Raw genomic sequence first — 12,673 nt, forward strand, 5'->3', positions numbered from 1 at the left:
AGCAGAAACAGGAGCTGGAAGCATGTAAATATAATAATAACCACTGCAGCCAAGAAGAGTGCCTGACGAGCCCAGTTGTAATAAGTTATTAAGACTCGACTGTACGCTGTGTTCGTGTTTTCCTCCGAAACAATAAGCTCCGTTGGAGCAGCCTTTCAACGCCTCTCTCTGTCTCTCGCTAGCAAACTTGACCCAGACAACAAAGTAATTTTTCGGCTATGAGCCCGACACGGAACCCGACGTATTAGCCTTTACTAAGGTTCGGAGCTGCGGACCTTCAGTAATAGTAATAAATCACATTCATGTAGTTGTAAACAGCATGATAATATATTAAGTAATCCAAAGTATTCAGAATACGTTACTGTCATTGAGTAACGGAACGGAATACGTTACAAAATACATTTTGGGGCATGTATTCTGTATTCTGTAATGGAATACATTTTAAAAGTAACCTTCCCAACACTGTTCATTCCATTTCAGACTGCCGGTGGTCGGCTGGAATCTAAACTCAACATGGCTCCTGTGTTAGAAGAGCCTCTGATTTTAAAATATGCACATTGAATAGTTTCTTTCCAGCACTATGGAGCTACCAGCCCAGTATATGTAGCCCACAGTAGATGGAGTTTTCAAGCTGGACTGACAAACATCATGACTCATGTGATCCCTACATGTGGACCTTTCACAGATGGATCCAAGTGCAGATTCAACTCTGCATTACATTTGACTTCAGCTGTTACACACTTTCATTTTCTAGCTGTGTCACTTCCTGCTTTTTGGATCAGATAGTTTATCCATGTCCACAAATGTTTGGCTGCATATTTTTATCATCTATATTTTCCAGTCTTCATGCAGCCGATATTTCATGTGAACTCCAATCTGCCACCTGCCATCACGTTTTCAGGGTTAGTTCAGTGTTGGACATGTAGGACAAACAGCAGCACATGTTCTCTAAATGTTTGCAGTCATTTTTAAATGACGCTGATACTACATGAGACATTTTTCACATTTATTGTCTTTGAACAGAGAATAATAAAGCCATCAAACATATACAGGCTTCTGCAAATACAAACTTCTGTGGTGCATTTGATGACCTGCAGAGGAGAACAAGTCGGGCTTTTCAGCCCTAACACAACCTCTTTGTTCTCAATACTACAAAACCTTAAAAGGCTGATATGCAAGTTTGCATGAATCACCGACACAGTTGTGTTTGTTTCTAGTGTAGTTATAAATAAGGTGATCAAATATCTGCTGACTGATTAGATCCAGTATCTATTACAGATGAACTGGACATCACAGCATGTTGTTAATCCGTCATATCAAACTAAACAGTGTTGCTGGTGTAAATATCCTCCAATAAAGTCAGATGGGCTGAGGGCTGCTGTTGCCAGGTAACGATGATGTCACACTGGATCTTCTGATCTTGAGCATCGTAGCGCTCGGAGTCTGATGTTGGCTCATGTGTTGTCATACACCAACATGACGTTCTACTAGTCAAGGCCTCACCTTCACCCACTGATGCTGATCACACAGACCCACTAATAGAACTGTTTTATCAGGTTTATGCAGCGTCACCATTAATGTCACATTTAATCAGACCACATTTACATTACAAGCCCACTACAACCATTATCAACATGTCAAATTACATTATACATCTGCAGTGGATTAAAGGACCACTATTTTAACCTTCATTTCTTCACCTTAACAGTTCATTCCTCAAATGAAGCAAAAAAATGTACCAACAAATAATTTAATATTTATTTTCCAACTTTTACAAGTGAAATCAAACAAGTGTATTTAACAGTGAAACCAGAGTGGAAGCTGCTCATATAGAGTCCAACCCAGGCTAAAAGTAAGTTGAGTAGAGCAGCATCATCAAAGTGTCGGCTCTCTGAACACGGTGCAAGATCGCCATCTGCAGGACAAAACTAGTTTTTCTCATCCTCCTCGTCAACGTCAAGATGATGTCATCGTACAACAAAACATACAGATCAGGTGACATGACTGTCTGAGAGGCGGAGTTAAACTGTGGCAGGTAAGCATGTGGAGGAGGAGCAACAACTGCAGCATGACGCTGGGACATCATCATTGCATTATACAGTTTCCTCTCTAACTGGATGATGCTGTGAACAAGAACAGCTGTGGAACCATTGGCCATTTGCCATAGTGTAGCTGAGTCAAAACAGCCCAAGTGCTGAGAGGGAAAACATGATGATTTATGTAAAGTCATAACTGGGTGCAGCAGCTGAGCTTTGACCTGTGAGCTGCAGCTTAAGCTTCTTTTATGGTTCAGTGTTTAATGTTTAAACTGTTTATGGCTGCACACACGCCCGCAGTCAGGTTGTATACATATTGAAATATTATATACAGTGTGGCAGCTGACCTTTGACCTTTGACCTGCGAGCTTCAGACTCATTGCTGGTGTGAGGTGTTTAATACTATTGAAGCTTGCAGACACACCCACATCCTCTGATTTGTTCTCAGGGTTGTTCAGTGTGTTGGAGTTGGAGCAGAAACCTGCTGCAGGTTAATTATTGATCAAACAATATCACACAAGGTGCAGCAGCTGACCTTTGACCTTTGAGCTTCAGACTCTTTGCTGGTGTGAAGTGTTTAATGTGACTTCAGCCTGCAGACACAGAGGACTGATGAAGCAGAAGATTGTCTCTGTTTCTACACAGACCTGGTCCAGACAGCAGAGCTGCAGAGGGAAGACGTTCATGGGAAGAAGCTGAGTAAGTGCAACATCCTCTTTGAATCCTGGATCAGGAAGTGAAGCCGGTGAATATTTGGTGTTTAAATAAGGTTTCTGTCTTTGACTCAGTCTGCTGTCACTTTGTTTCAGAGAGAAAAAGAGATTTCAGATTAACTGCATTATATGCTGAGTAACTAAATGCTGCTAGTCTGTGGTGTCACTCCCAGCAGCATCACGTCATTTCTTTACTCTGACCTTTAACATCAGTTAACTTAGCTAGCAGAGCAGCTAGAGTTAGAGTATGAACTCTGTGTCAGCAGTCAGCTTGGTCCTGGTGGTCACCTGGTTTCATGTTTGCTGATGATCCAGATGTGTCCACATAATTATTTATTTCTGTAAATGTAAAGACTTTACAGATAAACAACAGCAGCCCTCTGGCTGGACTCTAACCTGTGAGTTTCCTGTGACTGAAACCACAAGCTGACATTTTCCTTCTGAAGCAGCTGAATGGATGTTTGAGTTTACCTGCATACATGGTGCAAATAACCCGCTTTGGATGGTTTGGAGGCGGAGCCCAAAGCAGGACAGGATTCTAATGTGATTGGTCACTTTGATGAGGTGGCTGTAACTCAGGTGGTCGAGCAGGTCACCTGCTAACCAGAAGGTTGGTGGTTTAATGCCAGACTGCATGATGTCCTTGGGCAAGATACTAACCCCATGTTGCTCTCTGATGCATCCATTAGAGTGTGAATGTTAGACAAGAAGCACTTAGAAACACGGAAAAAAGTGCTTGTGTGAATGTACAAGTTGTGTAAAGCTTGTGTTTGAAAAATAAAGTTTATTTCTTATTATTTATTTTATAATAAAGTTTTTTCCTGTGCATCAGTGGAAATACTGACAATATGACAATATAGCTGGATTATTTATTTGAACTATTTTAAACCAGAGGCTTCAGACGCAGGTTCTGCAGCCTCTGCACTGCTGTGCCAACAGTCTGTTGGACAGTATTTGATAGATTTCTGGGAAAAATGAAGGAACATGAACAACTGGTCAGAAACACTTATACTTTATACATAATGCTTTTCTTATGCAACATCCACATGTGAATCATGAAACTTTAACATTTAAAGTATCTGTTGGGTCTAAACTCAGACCCCGTTGCATGCAGGACTTATTCCCGTGAAAGAAAAACAAGGCAACAGCGATTGATCATTTACTTGCAAGGGAGGCCTCATCGGTATCTCAGCTCATTACGAATGACCCTGACGATGGCCTCCTCTCTCTGCCTTTTATTCAAAACATTCACACAATAGTTTACAAACACCTCCCCTCGTAACCCCCCTTGGTTACAAAGACAAGGCACTGTATGCATGTGTGTGTGTGTGTGTGTGTGTGTGTGTGTGTGTGTGTGTGTGTGTGTGTGTGTGACCTCCTGCTCACCAAAAAAGGTGATAAAAAGCAGGAGCAACATCCTTGGTCATAGAGAGGGTAGTTTCCCCCACACCCAATGTATGGTTTCCCATGCATAACAAAGTGAAGCTAAAACAAAGGGCATGAAGTTTTACTAAACATCAAAAAGACCTTCACAAGGATGTGTCTGTGATAAAAACACTACCGCCCCCCACCCAGAACCTCGAGAATCTGGGGGGGGGGAGAGGACAGAAAAATCCTTTCATCACAGAGTTAAAACAATGTAGAGATGGTAAGCATAAAAAAAAGTTTTTTGTTCCTCTGTCATAATAGAACTTCTGCTTTTCTTTTTGTTGCTCCTTAACCCTTTAAAGCCGGTCGAAGCGGACACGCTCCATTTTGCGTAACTATTTTTAAATCCCAGTAGCACTGCAACCACGTAAGCTAGCACAATAATTTTTTTGCATATGAAACCAGAGGAGATGTACTTACATCTTATGCCATCAGCTTGTACTTTGTCATAGTTTCCTTCCACATATAGCTTTACAAAAACTGCATAAAAAGCACTTGCAACAACAAAATCATAATATTCCAGAAACACGCTGTGGCGGAGGTGTGGTCCCGGGCGCGGCTGCAGGGGAGGAGTGGTGCGGTGAGCTCAACGGGGCGGTGCTGGAGACGCAGGTGAGAACAGCTGATGGCGTTTTGGACTGATGATGGTTTCCTTCCCTTTTATAGTGAGACGGGAGAGGAGCGGAGGAGAGCAGGAAATCAGCTGAGACCGACAGGTGTCAGACTGTGGTCGGTCATAACACAGGAAACTATAAATAAATGTGGCATCTGGAGACAAAGACATGTGCGTGTGTGTACCTGTGTGTAGTGCATTTCACACACGCTTTGCCGATCCGATCAGCTGTTCATAACACTTCCTACGTCCATCAGCGTGAACTATCGCATGTCCGCCATGACCTGCCCGAAACCGGAAGTGACGTCATTTTGCAGAAATGTAGTTTTTTACCATCGTGGCCTTATGAGCCTATCCTTGTGTTTTTAAAAGTTATGTTTGATTTTATGATTTTCTGTGTCGTTTCTGGGATGCTTAGGACTCATATTGCACTGCTGGAAATAGTTTATTTTGATGCATATGCTGTTTGTTTTTTAAATTTTCATTATAATATTTATTTTCTGTGAAGGTTCTCAGTCATCCAGGTCATCTTAGTCAAAGTAGTTTGCAAAGAGCGTCTGGACTTCTTTAAGTTGCTTGAAGACGTTTCACCTCTCATCCGAGAAGCTTCTTCAGTTCTAAGGTCAAATGGCTGAGAGTCCCAGATTTAAACCCAGTGGGAGTAACCCCCCACAGAGGGACAAAGGACCCCCTGATGATCCTCTAATCACATGAGCCAAGGTGTGAAAGCGGGTGTGGGACCTAATCAGCCAGGGTTTCGGGTGAGCTCATTGTGAAACCTGGCCCCACCTTGTCATGTGAATTCCTGAGGTCAGATGGCCCAGGATGTGAGTGGGCGTTAAGGCGTCTGGGGAGGGACATCTTCAAGCAACTTAAAGAAGTCCAGACGCTTTTCTTTGCAAACTCCTTTGACAATATTTATTTTCGTTTTTCCTGCAGTATATGAAAATTGGTGTATTTCAAAAATAAAACTATGAAGACACTTAAAATAAATTTTCTGTGGTGGGAAACTAGTTTGTGCAACTTTTTTGTATTTACAGTTTTGAGAGATAAGCCTCTTAAATTTCTCTAAATAGAAATATATGTTAAAAAAACAAAAACGATTTTCAATTTCTTTGTAGTTTATTGCACTTTTTTGCAATTTATGTAATTACAATGCAATTAATGCATACATATTATTAAAATTTGGGCTATAATGGTTGTATTGATGTATATCAACTTGAAATGCTCCCAAAAATGGCACTACAGCATGTAAAAATATAATATAAGCTCTGGCGGACTTGGTTGTATGGTAGGTCTTAAAGGGTTAAACTTCTTCACGCCGTTTCCCTCTTTTGTTTTAAGCAGATTATCCTGAATGGGCAGGTTTGATCTCAGGCGTCGTCCCATAAGAAGCTGTGCTGGTGACATACCACACTCAAGTGGCATTGTGCGGTATACTAGCAGGCTTTGGTAGAAGTCAGCACCACCGTCTCTCGCCTTACTCATCAGCCTCTTCACTGTTTGGACGGACTTTTCCACTAGTCCATTAGATTGTGGGTAGTGCGGGCTTGATGCTGTGTGAACAAAGTCCCATTCTTTGGCAAACTGTCCAAACCTAATATTGGAGAATTGTGGTCCATTGTCTGTGAAAACTTCACTTGGCACACCGTGTCGTGCAAATACGGCTTTCATAGAGGTGATTACAGCCTCTGCTGTTGTTGTTTGCAGTCTACATACTTCCAGATACAAAGATTAGTAGTCTGTAACCACAATATAGTCATTTCCTCCAGACACAAAGAGGTCAGCCCCCACTTTCTGATATGGTCGGTCTGGCACTGGGTGCGGCTTTAGTGGCTCGGCAGGATTGCTTGCTTGATATGTCAGACATGTTGAACAGTTCGACACTTCATTTGTCACATCCTGATTAATCCGTGGCCAGTACATCACCTCACGTGCTCTCCTTTTACATTTTTCCATGCCTAGATGCCCTGCGTGTATCTTTTTGAGCATCTCTCCTCGCAGGCTCTTTGGGATGACAATTTTACTTCCCTTGAACACCACATCATCCACTACAGACAGTTCTGCTCTGCAGTTCCAATACTCTTGAATAACATGTGAGCAGTTTTGCTTACAGCTGGGCCATCCATCTATGATGGTTTTACGCAGTGCTTGTAACGTTCCATCTTTGCTTGTCTCCATTCTGATGAGCTCCATCTTCCCTTCTGCAATAGGAAGTGCACTTGTGACCATGCTCACATATGCTCTTACATCATCATCCATCTTGGTGTTTGCTGGCTCATTCGGATCAACAGCTCTGGATAATGTGTCAGCTGTGTACATCAGCTTGCCAGGTGTGTACATCACGTTAAGCGTGTAACGTTGCAGCCGGATCATCATTTTTTGGATTCTCAGCGGACAGTCATTTAGTGGTTTTTGGAACAATGCTATCAGTGGCTTATGGTCAGTTTCAACACTGATGGCCTGCCCGGACACAAACTGGTGAAAACTCTCACAGGCGTATGTTATGCTGAGCAGTTCTTTTTCAATCTGTGGATATCTTGTCTCTGTGTCTGTCATGGATCGTGATGCATAAACAACAGGCTGCCACTCAGCATACTTCTGCAGAAGAACAGCTCCAAGCGCACTCTGTGATGCATCTGATGAGATCTTAATAGGTCTCATTGGATCATAAAACTTCAGAACTGGTGTAAGCAGATCTTTGAAGTCACGCCATGCTTTCTCATGTTCATGATTCCACTCCCATTCGATTCTCTTTTCAGTTAGCTGTCTCAGTGGCGCCATTTTTTTCTGAGAGATTGGGTATGAATTTTCCCATGTAGTTTATCATGCCATTAAATCTCTGCACATCTTTCTTGCATTGCGGCCTCGGCATGTTTTCAATTGCAGACACCTTTTTGAGGATCTGGTCTGATGCCTTCACTGCTCAGGATATCTCCAACGAATGTCAGTTCCTTCGCCCCAAGCTGACATTTCTCTTTGTTCAGATTCAGATTGGCTTTTCTGGTTGCTTCAAGAACATTTCTCAGTCTCATGTCATGTGCAGCTTTTGTGCTACCCCACACAATGATGTCATCCATTGACGTGTCGTCTCCTTCCAGGTGTTCATAGATCATGTGTATTGTCTTGTGATACACCTCAGGTGCTGAAGCAATGCCAAACGGCAGTCGCCGGAATCTGTACCTGCCAAATGGGCTGTTGAACGTGCACAGTTTTGAACTTGCTTCGTCCAGCTTCAGTTGCCAAAATCCTGATGAAGCATATAGTTTGGTAAAGTACTTCGCTTTTGCAAACTGTGACATTATCGCTTCTCTTGTAGGTAGTTTGAAATGTTCTCTCTTTATTGCTCTATTCAGATCTCTAGGATCCATGCAAACTCTGAGCTTTCCAGTCTTTTTCTCCACAATAACAAGAGAACTCACCCACTCCGTTGGTTCATCGATCTTTTCAATCACTTCCAGGTTTTCCATCCTGTCCAACTTGGCTTTCAGTGGCTTTTGGAGAGCAAAGGGTACTTTGCGGCATGGATGAATGACTGGTTTTACACTTTCATCGATTCTGATTGTGTGTTCTCCAGCAAGGCAAGGCAAGGCAAGGCAAATTTATTTGTATAGCACAATTCAACAACAAGGTGATTCAAAGTGCTTTACAGAGACATTAGAAACAAAAACAAATAAAAAGCATGATTTAAAATTGATTAAAACAAGCAAACAAACAAACTAACTAAACACACACATTTCACACCTGTTCGCGCGATCTGAACCCTTATCATAAGGGGAGCTACCAGTCCTTCTGTGGACGAGCTACTTTCTATTTTAAATTCCCTGAATTTAAAACACTCTCTAGACCCAGTCTAGACCCAGTTGGGGAGCTACCCAGAGCTCTAATCCCACACCTGTTCGCGCAATCTGAACCCTTATCGTAAGGGGAGCTACCAGTCCTTCTGTGGACGAGCTACTTTTTATTTTAAATTCCCTGAATTTAAAATACTCTCTAGACCCAGTCTAGACCCAGCTGGGGAGCTACCCAGAGCTCTAAACCCACTTAACAAACAAACAAACAAACAAAACAATATATAAAATCAAAACAGATAAAATCAGAACAAAACAGTATAGGCAACCAAGTCCCTGAAATAGGTCACCATATTCCTTCATCAACTCATTATAGTCCATGTCATCATCAGTTTCCACAACGAGCACTCTTTTCACTAGGTTCAGACTCTCACAGGCATGTAACCCTAGTATAGGCTGCACATTCTTCAGCATCACAATGAATGTTAGCGTGTGCTCCTTGTCTTTGTGTGTCACTTTAACCATGCATTTTCCTTTCACAGGTATTTCTGCACCTGAGTATCCACTCACTTTCACCTTCGTTGCATGCATTTTAGGTCTAGGTCTGATTTTCTTGAACTCTGCTTCTGATATGACATTCACTTGAGCTCCAGTATCCAGCTTGGCTTTCATTAGTGTGTCATTCACTTTGAGTGTCATTATCCAGTCCTTTTCACCTGTCTTATTGTCTGTCACTGCAGCTACATAGAGTTCCTCTGTGTCTTCTTCATCCACAGTATGGACTGTACTTTGTTTCAGGGTTTAAGCTTTGCAGCACCTAGCATAATGGTTATTTTTGTTACATGTATTGCATCTTTTCCCATATGCTGGACATTTTTTAGGAGGATGTTGCATTCTGCAGCGACCACAAGTCTTTTCTTTTCTGTCCCTGTTTGCTGGCGATTTCAATTGCAGTTTCATTTCAGCGGCAGCACTCTCCTTTTTGACTCTGTGTGTGTTCTTATTCACAGCATCCACTCTGCAGCTGTCACTAAGCAGTTCTTCAGCTTGTGCCCTCACTGTTTCAGCTGCTCTGCACAGTGTTAATGCTTTTTCCAGGTCAAGATTTTCCTCTCTCAGTAGCCTCTCTCTCAGACAGTTGTCTGGAATCCCGCACACAAGCCTGTCTTTTATCAAAGAGTCTGTCAGTCCTCCAAATTCACGTTTTACTCCTGTTCTGCAGCTCTGTGACATACTGATCTATTGTCTCCCCTGTCTTCTGTACACATGTGAAGAATCTGTTCCTCTCAAATGTCACATTTCTCTTAGGTATGCAGTAAGCCTCAAACTTCTCCATTATTTTATTCAGCTTCATTCCGTCACCATCAGTAAACGTGAAGTTATTATAGACTTCCAGTGCCTCATTACCCACTATATGCAAAAACACTGACGCTTGCTTTTTATCACTTGCCTCGTCAAGTCCAATTGCTGATAGGTACAACGTGAAACATTGCTTTAATCTTCTCCAATTTTCAGCCACATTTCCAGTCAACTGAAGAATCGGTGGTGGGTGTAAGCCGTCCATGCTTACATCGCTAGGTCTCTTTTCTTTCCCTCGGCGAGTTAGCTACATTATGTTCACTGCTAAGCTGATCCGTCGGTACCGCTATACTGTAGTCCGTTACCTTTCTTCAAGTCCATCTTCTGACACCACGTCTTATTTCTTTATGTTGTTGTGGGTTCTCAAGAATGACACCATTGCATGTCATGTGCCTGCCTGCTTCAAGTCCTCGACCATAATCCCTGTCCCCAAGAAACCAAGGATCACTGGACTAAATGACTACAGACCTGTGGCTCTGACATCTGTGGTCATGAAGTCATTTGAGCACCTGGTTCTCTCCTACCCTCACGGCGTCACAGGACAGTGTTTACCACAGAAACTCCATGAAATGATCAATGAGAACTTTAGAAACCCGTCAGTGTGATGCTTCCAGTACAACAGCACCTCTGAGTGTGTGTGTTTGCCTCTCAGACTAACTCCACCCTGACATCAAGAAGATGGAGGAAGAGGATGGAGCAGGATCTGCAGCATCCAGCTGTGTGTCTATGAGGAGTGACTGGTCCAAAGGAGAACCTCCAGAGTTCAGTAATGAACCTGCAGCAAGAATGTAAGAGAGCTGCTGACTCATTTATTCAGTGTAAATAATGATTTTTGATGCAATGGGAGAAGAAAAATGACAAAAACAGTTTAAAAAATAAGGATTTACAAAATAAGGATTAAAATATTACAAACTATGTTTTTGAGTTTCCTGATGTAGCACAAAAATATATGAACATAACTGTATATAGGACAGATATTTTACGGTTCTTTTAGGCAGCACCAAAAAACAAAAAGACTATTTTAAGCTGTCTGAGGTAGTGAGTCAACATGTCACACTGGGTCAAAGGTCAGGGAGTAAAAGTGTGTTTTAAAGGAGGTTTAAAAGCAGCGAGTGAAGGAGCCTGTCGAGGTAAATCGTTCCATAACTGATCAAATTCAGTTGGTGGACCTCTGTGTGAAATCAAGCATCTGGTTCACAGAGAGGATAACCCTCACATGGGCTGTACAACATTATATAGGGAGACAAAAACAGAGATTATCGTTGCCATCGCTCTCTCGCATGGACGTGGCAGTCTTGCTGTCTGCTGCGAATCCTCCCCGTACCTCCGTGACCTCGTCTGGTATCTGCTCCCTCCTCTGTAAGAGACAGTAAAGGAAAACACGTCTCTGCCTAGTCTTCAAAATCTAATCTTATCATCCATTGTTCTTCTAGGGCCTCTTCTTCTTGTGGCCTCAGCTAACTGCTAATATTTAAATGGCTAACATTAACATGTGTGCCAGCCAGGTTAACATTTATGATGAACTATGATTAATTAACTGATGTTGAAACTGGAGCTTTACTGACCTCTGAAATTCCTCCTAAAGTGTTATTCAGTGTTGTGACAGTCAGCTGCTTCAGCTGCTGCTGGGATGGGCTGTGGCAAAGAGAACAGAGAAAATCAAAATCAGAGTTTTTCTCTGAATTAAAAGGAAACAACAATATATTCTACATGGTGAAACTGATGGTTTCTGGTGTTTGGGTCTGTTTTTCTGTATTCATGCAGATAAAGTGTAAACTCAGATGAATTATACCATCAAATGTTAATGGAAAATATCAGGATGAGTGTCTGTGAGCTGAGAAGGATGTGAAGCGAGCAGTTTATCCCAGAGCTGAAGCTGCTCTGTGTGCAGAGATGAGCTCAGATTCCTGCTGTGATTGATCAACAGTCACAGAAATGTAGACTTGTAGTTATTACTGCAGTATGGTCACAGCAGATACTGATAAACATGTATTATGAGGATGGATGATCAAGTTTCTCACTCTCTCCTTTAAATCTCAGTTTTTTTCTTCTTCACAGTTTATCTGTTAATTTATTAATGAATAACACTGAAAGAGTTTCTGTTATATTTCCCCTTGAACATCAGCTTATTAGGGCGGCATTAGGAAATAGCCCCCCTCCAAAGAATGAATAAATGAATGATGATAATAATAAAATGATTAAAAAGCAGAGCTCAGAGTGGTAGAATGGTCAAACATGGATCCACGGGTGGTTCAACTGCATTTGGTGACGTGACTAAAGCAAATCTTTCAAATAATCCCACCATCAACGGGATGTTGTCTCCTTTACTACGGTTACTTTACTTGGTCACCGTGTGAATTTCTTTGAAATGAACCAAATTCTTTTATTTTTTGGTTGTTGCATATTTAACCTCTACAGTCAGGAAAGGAGGAGATGAGGCCTCAACAATGTTGGGTTGTAGCTGTGGTTCAGGTTAGAGTGAGTGTCCATGGAATAAATGTAAGTCAGTGAACTGGAAACGTGACTGTGTTCAAACTTTGTTTTCCTTTTTATAATGAGTCTAATCAAAGGTGGACAGAAGTATCTCCACTTTGACTTTTCTGTGTCACCATCAGAGCTTCTGCACAGTGTGGAGAAAGATCCAGAAGCAGAGCTGGACTGCAGACAGCCAGTCAGAGCAGCTGTGTACAAAGTAAGACTGAACATCTGTCTGCTGATGGACTCATTTCTGAA

At 42.0% G+C, this 12,673-nt stretch overlaps 1 protein-coding gene across 1 annotated transcript in view; it reads left to right on the forward strand.

Annotated features, from left to right (window-relative positions):
- The window catches only part of LOC113011575 (NACHT, LRR and PYD domains-containing protein 12-like), a 374,200-nt gene that overhangs the window by 128,875 nt on the left and 232,652 nt on the right, over positions 1-12,673 (forward strand). Inside the window, exons 2-3 of the mRNA XM_080298037.1 lie at positions 10,593-10,728; positions 12,556-12,632. Coding sequence (XP_080154163.1) covers positions 10,619-10,728; positions 12,556-12,632 — 187 coding nt within the window. The 5' untranslated portion in view covers positions 10,593-10,618. The remainder of the gene's footprint in view (positions 1-10,592; positions 10,729-12,555; positions 12,633-12,673) is intronic.

The sequence above is a fragment of the Astatotilapia calliptera genome, chromosome 3, assembly GCF_964374335.1.
Source record: "Astatotilapia calliptera chromosome 3, fAstCal68.1, whole genome shotgun sequence".
Lineage (NCBI taxonomy): Eukaryota > Metazoa > Chordata > Actinopteri > Cichliformes > Cichlidae > Astatotilapia > Astatotilapia calliptera.